Source organism: Phragmites australis, chromosome 9 (genome assembly GCF_958298935.1).
Source record: "Phragmites australis chromosome 9, lpPhrAust1.1, whole genome shotgun sequence".
Classification (NCBI taxonomy): Eukaryota; Viridiplantae; Streptophyta; class Magnoliopsida; order Poales; family Poaceae; genus Phragmites; species Phragmites australis.
The window spans coordinates 32957177-32970125 of NC_084929.1; the positions used below are offsets into that span (position 1 = coordinate 32957177).

General features: G+C 40.2%; 1 protein-coding gene across 1 annotated transcript; it reads left to right on the forward strand.

Moving 5' to 3' along the window:
* Nucleotides 1-5510: 5510 nt before the first annotated feature.
* On the forward strand, nucleotides 5511-11383 carry LOC133929262 (ATP-dependent 6-phosphofructokinase 6-like). Its single transcript, XM_062375955.1, has 14 exons — nucleotides 5511-5990; nucleotides 6684-6730; nucleotides 6844-6883; nucleotides 6968-7030; nucleotides 7119-7256; nucleotides 7728-7886; nucleotides 7970-8023; nucleotides 8618-8686; nucleotides 8797-8926; nucleotides 9213-9253; nucleotides 9405-9623; nucleotides 10237-10282; nucleotides 10378-10529; nucleotides 10799-11383. Exons 1-14 carry the CDS (start codon nucleotides 5685-5687, stop codon nucleotides 11018-11020), a joined length of 1686 nt encoding a protein of 561 aa, XP_062231939.1. The 5' UTR covers nucleotides 5511-5684; the 3' UTR covers nucleotides 11021-11383.
* The last annotated feature ends 1566 nt before the right edge of the window (nucleotides 11384-12949 follow it).

The following is a 12949-nucleotide window of genomic DNA, read 5'->3' on the forward strand; positions in this document are numbered from 1 at the left end:
TAATGCTACCTTGTTGCTCTGGTGACCGCATAATGCTACCCACGCAACACTCGTAGAATTCTGGTAGATTGGCGTCGTCTTCGCCCACGCTTGTGTCATGCTCCGATTATTTGTTCACTGAAGAAGAACGCATGCAATGATGAGTATGAATAAGATGCAACAATGTATTCTACAATATGCATAACAATATATTAAGAGTGCAAGATATGTGAAATAATAACAAACTTTGTGATCTAAACAACACCAGAAAACTAACATGAGGCTAAAGACTCTAGGTTGAACTCAGAATATCTAGGTTCTGGAACCTCCGGATTGTACTCCGGATGGGAGTTCTCGGTTAGCCATTTTTGAATTACTTAGAAGGTCCAGGTTGGGTCTAGAACCTCCGGGTTAGGTCGAAATGTCCAGGTAAAGCTCTAAGTAAGGGTGCTCTGCTAAATCTAAATCGAATTAACCTGAAACCTTTGGGCTATACCCGGAATCTCCGTGTTGGGCGGATTATCCGCGTGAAGCTCCGAGCGAGGGTGCTCGATTAAAAGCATTGCGAACTACCCGGACCCTCTAGATTTAACCTGGAACATCCGGGTTGGACCGACTTGAACTTCTCGATGGTTTTCCACAGCCGATTCAACCCGCGTGTTGAATCTATCATACATAGATATGGATATACATTATACAAAGATTTTTAGACTCAAAATGCACCCTAAACCCTAACGATTTTTATATAATTTAGCGGGGGTTTCACCAGGCTACATGAAACCTCTTGATTCTATCGAACTATCCGGGTTGTTGTAGAGAGCATTTATTCGCGGAGAGAAATGACATATTTGATTTGCGAGCTTCCTCGATGCAAAGAGAAAAGGTTTTGCACTAGTTTATGGACTCTAAACTTCACCTACCAACACGACAACTCGATTCCATGACTTAAAACTCATCCAAAGCCTCAAAATTGCTCATAAGCATCAATAACACGAAAAATGTTGCAACTTCGCAACCGAAACTCTAAACTCATAATTTATCCAACAAAAACGTGCATCCTTACCATGATAGTTTAGGAGACTCACTCAAGATGCTTTATCCAACAAAAACGTGCATCCTTACCATGATAGTTTAGGAGACTCACTCAAGATGCTTTATCGAGATTGGTGACCGTCGAGGGAAGGTGAAAAAGCTCAAAAAGGGGAAGAATGCCAGTACTTCTCATGCTTCAACCCAAAACATCAAAATCAGTCAAGAACGGCTCGAATCCTTCAAAAAAATGCAAATAAATTGGATGAATGCGGACCTTAGAAGCTAAGGATCGTATTAGTAACACATGTATATCTCGATTCCTATTCTTGAGGTGGGATTTTGGGGAGAAGAAGAGAGTGCTTGAGAGAGGGAGGGTCTGCTTTGGTTTGACCAGTTGGAGAGGAGAGGGAGCTCGAGTGGGAGTGAAGGAGAGAGAGGGAGAATGTGGGGCTGCTGCCTAGGGGGGGAGGAAGCGTGGTTGATCACTCATGTGAGCCCCACATGCTAGGGAAAAAAGACTGTTTTAACTGCGAATTTATTTCTTTTCTATCTCAAATTTCTTTATCTCATCCAATTGATTTAAAACCAAATGCTTTAATGCAAAATCAAACATAATACTTATGAAGCATGATTATATTTAATTACATGATTACGATTTTGAGACGTGAAAGATAACTAACCCTTCTATGATATTCTTTTTCGACATAAACACAGTTTATGAAGATCCAATTATATTTTTGTTACCCTATTGATCCTATTCACCTATCTTAGTGAAGATCTTAAAGCTCACGTTAAACCGACAAATATGTCTAAACTGTTTTATTTGTGCTCCATTTTTTAGTTTTGGCAAAAGTTCATAATCCTAAAATTAAGAGTCCTAAAGATGCAGAACGAGCGTTGGCAACAAGGTTATAATCCCAAAATCTGTTTGCTGCTTGCCCGCAAATTCAAATTGCATTAAGCAAGAAATTTGCATACAATAATCTGTATAACGGATATGCTAAAATTCACTCGTGTGTTTATGCCTTTTTCCTCAGCCGGTTTATCTCTTTTTCCCTCTGCAGTAATAAGACTAAAGCATCTGGGTATTTTTTGGTAAAAGAAAACATACGGAATTCTAGTAGTAATTTGCAGCTGGGCTGTGCATGTGATGGATTCAGCGGCCTATTACTTGCTAGGACGTCCAACGCGGGCAAATTGCTTAGGCTCTGTTTGTTTCCACTTAAGATTATAATAAGCTAGCTTATTTATGTAAAGTGAAAACAAATAAATAGATTATTTATCTAGATTATTATAAGCTGAAGTTCAGATTATAATAATCTCATAAGCTGTGGAGGAGAAGCTTATTTCAGTTTATTTCAGCTTATTTCGACTTTTTACTATACTACCCATTGAATTTAGAGGAAATTAACCACCAATACCACTCCTCCCACCCCACACCCGAATTCCCCGCTCCCTATTAAGGGCATTGCAGACTTTTGCCAACAATCCAGACTCCAATAATCCAAGTTGCCAAACAGCTTACAGCTTATTTTCCTCCAACTTATTATAATCCAGCTTATTATAATCCATTATCTATAAGCTGCTTATTATAATTTTAAGTGGAAACAAACAGGGCCTTAGACAGAGAAATATGGGGTCGCTGGTTCATTATTGGAAATACGGTGCTACCTGTGGTCAACTGAAAAAAAATCGACGATTGTTTTATTTCTTTCGCTTTCTTTCACATGTTTTTACCTATGGGTTTTTTCTTGTGTCCCTAAACCTTTTTAAAAAAAATAGTTGTAAACAGTAGACTGACTAAAAATTATTGGATTAGGTTTAAAAAATAGTAGGTTTAAGAAAATTGGTGCTTAATGTTCTTTTTTTCCTTCCAAAATTGATGTATTAAGTCTCACAGCTATTGTTTTAGTTGTTTCTAAATATCGCATAGCAATATTGTTGTCTAAAGTTTTTAAAAATTATCCATACTCCTATCAAATGAACGAGTTATGATAAATATTAATGATCTTCACTGTCCATCTAAATTGATCAAATAATCCTCATATAAAGTTGGATCCCATTCCCCACACACGAATCAAGGAATTAACAATGATTGTATTATCTTTTTGGCAACCACACACGTATATTTTTGAAAAGTTTGATATACAATTTTTTTATTATGCTATATTATTTTACTTCTTCGGATTAATATGTGATGTATTAATTTTATGTGTGTGAAACATATGTGCACATTGCTAATTGTATAAGAAAACTAACGACATTCTATTTATGACAAGTGATGATTCTTAAGTTAACCCTAACACGAGGCGACTCGCCATCTAATCGCGTCCAAAAACTTTTCTACCTAAAAAATAATTAAAGAGTCTCGCGCCCACTGGTCCGTGCCTGGTTTTTTTTAAGAAAGTTTCCGCGGCCTCCCGTTGCAAATGCTCAACGTCACCGGTGCTACTTGCAAATGTAATCCGCGGCGGTGGTTTATCATCACGTCATAGTGGAATAAAAGAAGGGAGGCAAAACCGAAGCAAACTTCGTTTCTAGATTCTCGGCCAGGTTTGCTGTTTCCGCGTAAAGCCGCGTACGAGGCACGAGTAATTTGCTACTAGCACGATCCCGCTGCGCCCTTTCCTGCGGCGCGAAGGCGAATACGCTACGCCGGGAATTGACCTGCAACGTGGCGGCGGCGCGGTACACGGTTTTGCCTGGTTTCGTGTGGCCGGGCCCGACCAGACCAGCCACAACCCTGAGCCTTGATGAATGAAACCAGCAAACGCACGACCTATGGGCGCGGCCTCTGGGATTTGATTCCGCCGAGCATCAATACTGAAAGTCCCCGATAGGCAAAAGTGATTATACTGTAGCGGCCGGTACGTCGGAGAACCATTTTCATGGTCCTGTCGTGTTGTGCTGATGAAGTAGAAGTGGTAACGAAAGACAACGCCAACTCGTATGCAAGCTCACGATCCAATCGCCCCGCCGAGGACTGAGGCCAATCTCCATGCTTCCTCGTGGTTTTTTAAATAATAGTATTTTTTGAAAAATTAAAAAATAACAGTCGAATTCATAAAAGTATAAAAATAGATAAATATTGGCAAGCGAAATACCGACGTATTCCTAGTCGGCATGCAATATGCCGACTAGTAACTGTCGGCCTCCATATGCTACATCCTACGTGGCAGTGAGCCGATGGGTCTATGGTATTCCGCATACCGACAGTTCCTATGTCCCGTAGATGATATTAAAAGAAAAATTTATAAGTTTTTGATATTATATCAGATGGAGATGATCTTTATATGAAAATTATGGATTTCAATGAGATCTATAATTTTGTAGTTAAACACTTTTTATTTAAATTCGTTTACATGTTCAAAAAGTGGCTACGAATTTCGAATTAAAAAAATTAGATCTGGAACTTATAGCCAACTTTTGTACATATACACAGATTCAGATATAAAAGTATTTAATTATAAAATTATAGATCCTATCGAGAGTCACAATTTTAATATAAAGATCACCTTCATCCAAGATTATATCAAAAAGTTATGAATTTTTTTTAATATCATATGTAGGATATAGGATCTGTCGGCATATGGAATATCGACAGGTCCCCAGATTCACTGCCACGTAATATGTCGGCATGTGGAATACCGACTAGGTATTTGTCGACATATCGCGTGTCAACGGGTAATTATTTTTTAATTTTATAAATTTAACTATTATTTTATAATTTCCCAAAAATACTATTATTTTAAAAAAATCCTTCCTCATGTAGGGTGTACCAGCACACCACGTACATCGTCTGTTACTTAATCTGTGTGTTTGTTTTATTGTATAAGGTTTGTAGGGTTGTATCGTAATTTTGTTGAGTAGAAGTAGATTGAATGTAATAATATTTGTTAAAAAGAAAAATATTTTGTTGTTTATATCTGTCTAGATATGCTAAGTTAAATTTTTTTTATCGAATCGAGATTATAGGAGCAGATGTAAAATTTGAGATTATAATTGTTTACTTGTATAAAGATAATTTCAAGGTCCTGATAAATAAGTCCACCTGTATAAGTGGGTACAAGACTCTCCATCCGTCGAACTAGATTGTGAAGTGAAGTTCGACTACTGAGGTACACTGAATACATATATGTATATCCATTAGATCAACTGTACAGTGAAGCTCAACTTCTGAGATAAACTGAATACATATATTTATATCCACTAAATCAAACCAGAACAGTAAATATATATAATCAAATATATTTTTTAAGATTATATATATTTAGGTCAAGATTGTAGAAAATTCGAACAAACAAACACACCTCTGCACATGCAGTAGTGCGAATCACCGAATTCGTATGCTGCCCCTGCTCGCCGACCGCAGGGGCCATCGCCGTCTAAACAAAACCGCGACCACTCGACGTTTCCACCGCATCAAACAGCGGAGCAAAACCTCCCACCTGGAGAGACGCACGCGCAGGCCGCAGCTCAAAACCAGCACCCGGAGACGAGACGCCGTCTGACCCATCCTACACTGCCCCTCTCTTTCCTCGCATTATTAAGCCACCGGAAACGCAGTCACCTTGTCCGCTTGTGGCAGCAAAGCAACGAGAGCTAAACCTCGGAACGGAACGGCAACCGCGAGCGCGGCACACCCAAGGAGGCTTCCCTTCCGATCACTCCCCATGGCGTCGCACATCATCCTGCCGCCGGAGGACGACGACGACGACGATTACAGTCTGGGGGAAGAGGAAGAGGAGGAGCGGGAGGATTGGGAACGCGGGCCCCCGGAGCTGCCGGCGAAGGCGGCGCTGCCGTTCTCGGCGTCGTGCGTGCGGATCTCCCGCGACTCGTACCCCAACCTCCGCGCGCTCCGCAACGCCTCCTCCGTCAGCGTCGCCGACGCCGCCTACGTCAAGATCTCCGAGGGCGACTTCGGATACGTCCTCGACGACGTGCCGCACCTCACCGACTACCTCCCCAACATCCCGGTGAGCACCGACATCGATCCCCACCCCCCCCCCCTCGCCCCCTTGTTGCTCTGAAGGAATCGCTCCGGAGAGACGAGTTTGTGGTGTCGCGACGCTTTGTTATGGTCGGTTCCGGTCCATGGATGGTCTTTGTGTTGTCCGCTTCCGGGCGGTGAGGTGTGGCTTTAGTTAAGTACGAACAGGGAACCGATTTTCGGGGGAGATTGCTTGCTTGTTGGTTGCCATGTTTCTCGGATTTAGTCGATTGGGATTTCTGTCATGGAGATCCATTTTTGGTGACTAGGATGATGTAGCAGTTGAGCGTGCAGTGAGCTGTTTAATCAGTTACAGTCAAAAGAGGAGCCAAATAGAGCAAATCAGCTCTTAAGCTGTCAACGTTGCGGGTATTATATGGATTCATTGTCATATTCGTTAGATGAGAGATTTCAGCGGGTAGAATGGAGATCACTAGAGAAAGCAAGGTATTGCTATTGGCTTGTTTCAGCTCCCTTCCAAAAACCAGTTACTACTTGTCAGCCGAATCATGGAAGCATGTGGTAAAAGGTGGGATACTATATTTTGATAAAAAAAGAGCGAGCTACTATATGGAAAATATTTGTCTGTTTTGACTGAAGTTTGCTGAGCTGAGTTCACATCACAGGGTGAAACTTTGATGATTGAGCTAATTGTTTGCTATTTTATTCTTGTTGGCAGACTTATCCTAACCCATTACAAGATCATCCGGCCTATTCAATTGTCAAGTACGGCTTGTGCTTATATATTGTTTAAATGCTTTCAATTCTTTTGGCTTATCTCTATGCATGAGTTGCTTCGCAGTATGTAAAGCTGGAACTTTTGTTCTTATCATTACCAGGCAATATTTTGTCAATGAAGATGACACTGTACCTCAAAAGGTAAAAAATAAATGTTAAACAATATGTTGTGTTGTGATATTGTAGTCAATGGTGGATTTACAAGCAAATATATCGCTCTTACAGGTGGTTGGTCAGAAGAACAGCCGGCGCGGTGTTCACTTCCGTCGCGCTGGGCCTCGTCAGAGAGTAGGATACACTAGCCACCTCCTTTAATTATGGCAACACATCTCTTGTTTCTAGGTTGACGGAAACCTTTGGACTTGGACTTTTTTAGGTTTATTTTGACTCTGATGAAGTGAAAGCCTGCATTGTAACTTGTGGAGGCCTCTGCCCTGGGCTTAACACTGTTATCAGAGAACTGGTGTGTGGTTTGTCACACATGTACAATGTCAACAAAATCTATGGAATTCAGGTGCGTGTCCCCTTCTTAATGGCCATGTCACTCCAATAGATTGTTAAATTCTAATCTTGCATCTCAGACATGCTTTTTGCCCCCTACAGTTTGCTCCCTGTAATTTGCTGTTGTAAAAAAATGAATGTCTAGCATACTCTAGGTTCTTATCACAGCTTATTAAGCATCTCATGCTTTAGTGTGTCTAAGAAAATTCCGACCATCTTTGAATTTTCATTTTCATTTCATTCTAATAAAATAGCAGCAGGTTGAATGTGTACTAGTGTTGATGTTTTAGTCAAATGTGTGTGTGAAATTAGGTATTATTATATGACAACAACCAATATGTATGCTGACGGGTAGGTTTAATATGTTATCTCTCATGTGGTAGGATGGTAGCAGATCTAGGGTAATCAAATTTGATCAGCTTATATTTTGAATTTTGATTATGGTTCAGAGTCTACTATCTTAACATGTTATCGCCAATTACAGAATGGATACAAGGGCTTCTATTCTAGCAACTACCTTCCCCTGACACCAAAGAGTGTCAATGACATCCACAAAAGGGGTGGTACAGTTCTTGGAACATCACGAGGCGGTCATGATACAAAAAAGATTGTTGATAACATTCAAGATCGTGGGATTAATCAGGTAAAGATGATTGTATAAATTGAACCCTTTGACATAACTCTTCTGATTGGATGATGACTGATTTACTAACACACCCTATCCAGGTGTATATCATCGGAGGAGATGGAACTCAGAAGGGATCATATGAGATCTTCAAGGTAATTATCACTGACAGGTGGTACTCATGACATTTAATTTGTTCAGCATAGACCATAGAAGAATGTGGTATTAGCAGCATCTACAAAATTGCATGTAACAGTGGCAGAGGGTTCTTTTCGCCAACCTGGCCACCTGGCTGGGCCTTGCCACCCCCTCCCCCTCCCACTGAGTATTAGCTTATGTGATATGCATCGATTTGACCACTGTAGCCCTCTTTGTGAGTAATAGTGGACTCGGGTAGCATCTTTTTTCCTTTCTCGAGGAGGTTCTTGTTTCATATATTCCTTAATCACATTTCTAGTAATGTATTTGGATCAGTTTTGGTCAAGCTATTGAACTTAAAGCATAATTATTTTCTGTTCAAATCAAAATTCTGACACCATTAAATTTGTATGGCACATCTTGCAATCAGTTAGTTAATCTGCCCGCCCTGCCACTGTGTAGTAATGCTGATTTTTTAATGTGTGGTACTCTGAAACAGCATTGTGTACATGTATGCATTGTAGTAGCAAGAAGATATGTAGAAAACCAAAATAGTGCATTTCAGTGAAGATGTTCGTTACTCTGTTACATCACTTTCAAATTACTGGCAGGAAATCCGAAAACGTGGCCTAAAAGTTGCTGTGGCTGGAATTCCAAAGACAATAGATAATGACATCGCGGTAACGTTCTGCATCATATGTTTATTTTCCTATGCAGAAGCTTTTTCTACACGCCTTGTTAATATGGCCACTCGTATGAGGATGTGACCTGCTAATCTCCTGATTCTTAGATTATCGACAAGTCCTTTGGCTTTGATACGGCTGTGGAAGAGGCCCAGCGCGCCATTGATTCAGCTCATGTGGAAGCTTGCAGCGCCGAGAATGGAATAGGCTTAGTAAAACTGATGGGTCGTTATAGTGGTTAGTTTCCTAACATATTTGATACCTGCCATCTCTTTGCATACTATCTTAATGATGCCGTCAATTTAAGATGCTGAAAGCACCTACCAGACTTGTTATAAAAAGAAAAAAAACATAATTATCTTAATCTTTAACCAGGCACTCTTAGTTAGCACATTTCCACTCTGAATACAGAACAGTTGATTTATCCTTTGATTCAAACACCATGACTTTACCAACTGATCTGCTGTAGCTATTCCTTTCATTTTCTTGTCCTTGATGTTGTATTGGTGCCCTACTATTGCAGGGTTCATTGCGATGTATGCTACTCTTGCTAACAGAGATGTGGTAAGTTGATGTATTCTGTAGCTGCAGGATCTTTCATTTCGCTTTAGTCCATTATTTCTGATTCTTGCTTGTTGGAGTGTTTTCTTTTTCAAACAATGGTATTGGAATTCTTTTTTCCCCTAATTCATTACCTCACTTCCAATTTCTTTAGGACTGCTGTTTGATTCCAGAGTCTCCATTTTATATGGATGGAGAAGGTGGATTGCTTCAATATATAGAAAGGAGGCTAAAAGAGAACAAGCACATGGTTATTGTTGTTGCTGAGGGAGCAGGACAGGATCTTATTGCAAAAAGTATAGCCAATCAGCAAGATGCATCTGGAAATAAGCTGCTTCTTGATATTGGTCTTTGGTTGACTCACAAGATAAAGGTGCATATCAAAATCTTTCTTGCTGCCGGAGGCCAGACACAATTCAATTCTCTATCTTGTAATTTTGGTATTCAGTCTCATGGATTATTTGGGAACTAGTATATAATAGTACTCCCTCCTGTCAAGATTACGTGATGCTGGTGGGTTTTTAGAAAAGTACATGAAAACTTGACGCTGAAGGAAAAAGAAGAGCAATAGTCCGCTTATACCCCTCATTAACCCACCCTCATGAAGACTTGCTTTAGTTAACTCAGCCAATTCCATCATCAAATCAGTACTAGTACTTGGCATGCCGCATGCACTAGGAAGGACTAGTACTAGGCAGGCAGTTGGCAGTACTACTAGTACTAGTAGTAATGGAGGGAAAATGAGAAGAGACTTGCAGCGACAAGTCCTCGATTCCTCATCGGAGCTCAAGCCAGTGTGAACATCGGTTTCTCTTTAGCGCGGTGTGAGCAGAGCAGTTATTAGGGGTAGAAGAGTAAACATCACCATTCCTTAATATGTGAAATCCTGTCAAAATAGATGACTGGAGGGAGTATATAATACTGTCATATGTGTTGCTTGAAGTTTTGAATTAATATTCCATTAACCTTGTACAAACTCCTTGTAGGACTACTTCAAGAGCAAAAAGATGGAGATGACGATCAAATACATAGGTAGCCACTTAACTAATTGTGTTATTTTCACAATGGATATGGTTGTAAAACAATTTATGTATCTATTGTTAATAATATTCCATCTACATTGGCAGATCCTACCTACATGATCCGTGCAATTCCAAGCAATGCATCAGACAATGTCTACTGCACACTTCTGGCTCACAGTGCTATCCATGGTGCAATGGCAGGGTATAGCTTCACAGTTGGAATGGTCAATGGCAGACATACCTATATACCTTTCTATGTGAGTAACAACCGCTTATTTATTTACATGGCAGTATGGTGTTTTTTGTGCTTGTTGAATACACAGTAGCTGTAGCATCTGGTGTGTAGTTAAGTTTCACCCCGCCTAAACTTCCCAGCCCTTCCTGGCTTCTTGCACGAGCTGCAGTATGCTGTGCTCCAGAGTTCAGACGAAGTGAAACATGTTATCAAACAGAATTAGACCAATTCAAGAGAGTTCCACTGCATTTGGAATTTTACATACTAATGTGGAATTTCTTTTAATGCCAGAGGGTGACATCCATAAGGAACAAAGTTAAGATCACTGACAGAATGTGGGCGAGGCTGCTATCGTCAACCAACCAGCCAAGCTTCTGGAGTCAGAAGGACATTGATGAAGCGAGTGAGGCTGATAGGTTGGCCAAGAGGCCACCGCTGCCAATGATCGCCAGCCATCGCGTGGCCAACTCTTTCGAGCAATCTGCGTCGACTTCTTCAAATAGCGAGAACTAGTGATTGCTGGTGCAATCACAATCTGTGTACAGTAAGCTACCGCTATCCTTCTGAGACCTGGGCTGTTGGCGACGCTACAAGTTTTGCTTTTGATACGCATATGCTTGTGTAGAAGGGACACATCACACACGGATACTATCCTGATAGCACGAGTAATAAAACGAACACCAGAGTGATGAAGCTTTACACGTACTACCGTATTTACACTAGTATCTGCCGAGTTGTGCCATCGATTTTTTCTTCTTATTTTCTTTTGGGAGCAGACGTGCCATCGGCTGGTGATCGTCTGCTCTTAGATCATGGTCCATGTCAGTTGAAATCACTTCAGCAATGTGATGGCCCGTCAGATGGTTGGCTTGTATATGGTCTGCATTTGCCAAATTTCACGGTGGCCGGGCAGGCGTCCGACAAGTCGGAGCCGTGAGCCATATCTCTGTATCTGAATTCTGAATCCAGGTTGGAGTTGTCACAGAACTGAGATGTCACATCCGGTTTTAAAAGAACAAATTAGATGTATTTTACGTATACGTCAGGATCAAGTTTTATACATACGATGATTTTACAATTGATAACATAACAGTGTTATTACGTAATGATAAGATTTATTATAAAAGGACACATATGTTTAAAAAAAAAATATTAAGATAACTTTCAGCTGTGGTGAGTTTTTTATCTATTCACAGACGTTGTTTAAAGAAGCGTTAACCTAGAACATGGTCTTTAAGTCAAAAACTTTGTCTAGAATTTAGCTCCATCGGCTGGAATGTCCTTGAAGTTCTCATCTTTTAAGCAGCATCAAGAGTTTGGGAGAAGATAAGCGTGAGTATATGAAGTAAAGTGTGGAAAAAAAATGATATGAAGGTTTAAGGCAAGAGAGTTTTGATTCAGGTTTACTGCATCTATGTTATCCTAATCTAGGACTCAAAAATGACTTAGTAATTCTATTTATTATGTGTGATAATACCAACCTTAAAGGAACAACTCATTGGATTCTATTCGACTACAAGACTCATCAAAACGTAGCATGCAGAATATAAAATAGAGAGAATTTCGAATCATCAACTCATCAACTTACGAAACTTGATTTTTGTTGCATAGATGAGTTTACAGGATGCCTCTCTAAAGCATCCAACAAGGATTTTCACGAAATTCCAAAACAACTCTCTTTCTTGAGTTTCTGTGTTGCCCTGTTCTGCGCGTTTATAATCCAGTACAACAGATCTCTCTATTTATAGGGTAGCTATATGCACAAACGTGATTGAATCGAACTACAACTTCCTGTTGTATTCAATCTGTTCTCTGTTCTCCTCTAATCACAAGAGGACAAACAACTTCCGCTAATTAAACTAATTAGCCAATAACTCTTAGGTAATCATGTATGCACATCTCTCATGCACACATGCATATACGTAACCAACTCAGAGTTCGTCTCCGACACCAACTCTTGTCTCAAGTCCAGCCACCACACGACTCCCTCGTGCCTGCTCCGACTTGAACACGAATTAGTCTTCACGTCCTCTCATGATCAGATCGCCTCCTGCATTCATCGCGAAGCCTTGTCTCCATATGCATTGTTTTCTCAGCTCGAACATCCCGCATGATATTCTCGATCACCACGACCTCAGTTCCTTCTGAACCAAGTCACCGAACACCACGCAAACTTCAAGCAAAACTAACACGCTAATATAAGCATACTCAACTAATGATAACGCATCAAACCATGAACATCAACCAAATGTCATTATGCTAAATACTTTGCTCTACCAATTTCATCAATCAAACCAATTTTTAATCACATGATCTCACAATTTCCCCCTTGATAAAAACATTTGCAACCCTCATGTGAACATTAGTAATCTTTTAATAGACATGATTTGATTTAAAATCAAACGGAAAGTGAAATTAAAAGATAAAAAAAATTCTTTGAAG

Bases quoted from the DNA above. Each gene is read 5' to 3' on its own strand.
- LOC133929262 (XM_062375955.1), top strand. From the start codon at position 5,685: ATGGCGTCGCACATCATCCTGCCGCCGGAGGACGACGACGACGACGAT. The intron at 5,991-6,683 runs GTGAGCACCGAC...TCTTGTTGGCAG, and splicing joins ACTACCTCCCCAACATCCCG to ACTTATCCTAACCCATTACA. The intron at 8,687-8,796 runs GTAACGTTCTGC...CCTGATTCTTAG, and splicing joins CAATAGATAATGACATCGCG to ATTATCGACAAGTCCTTTGG.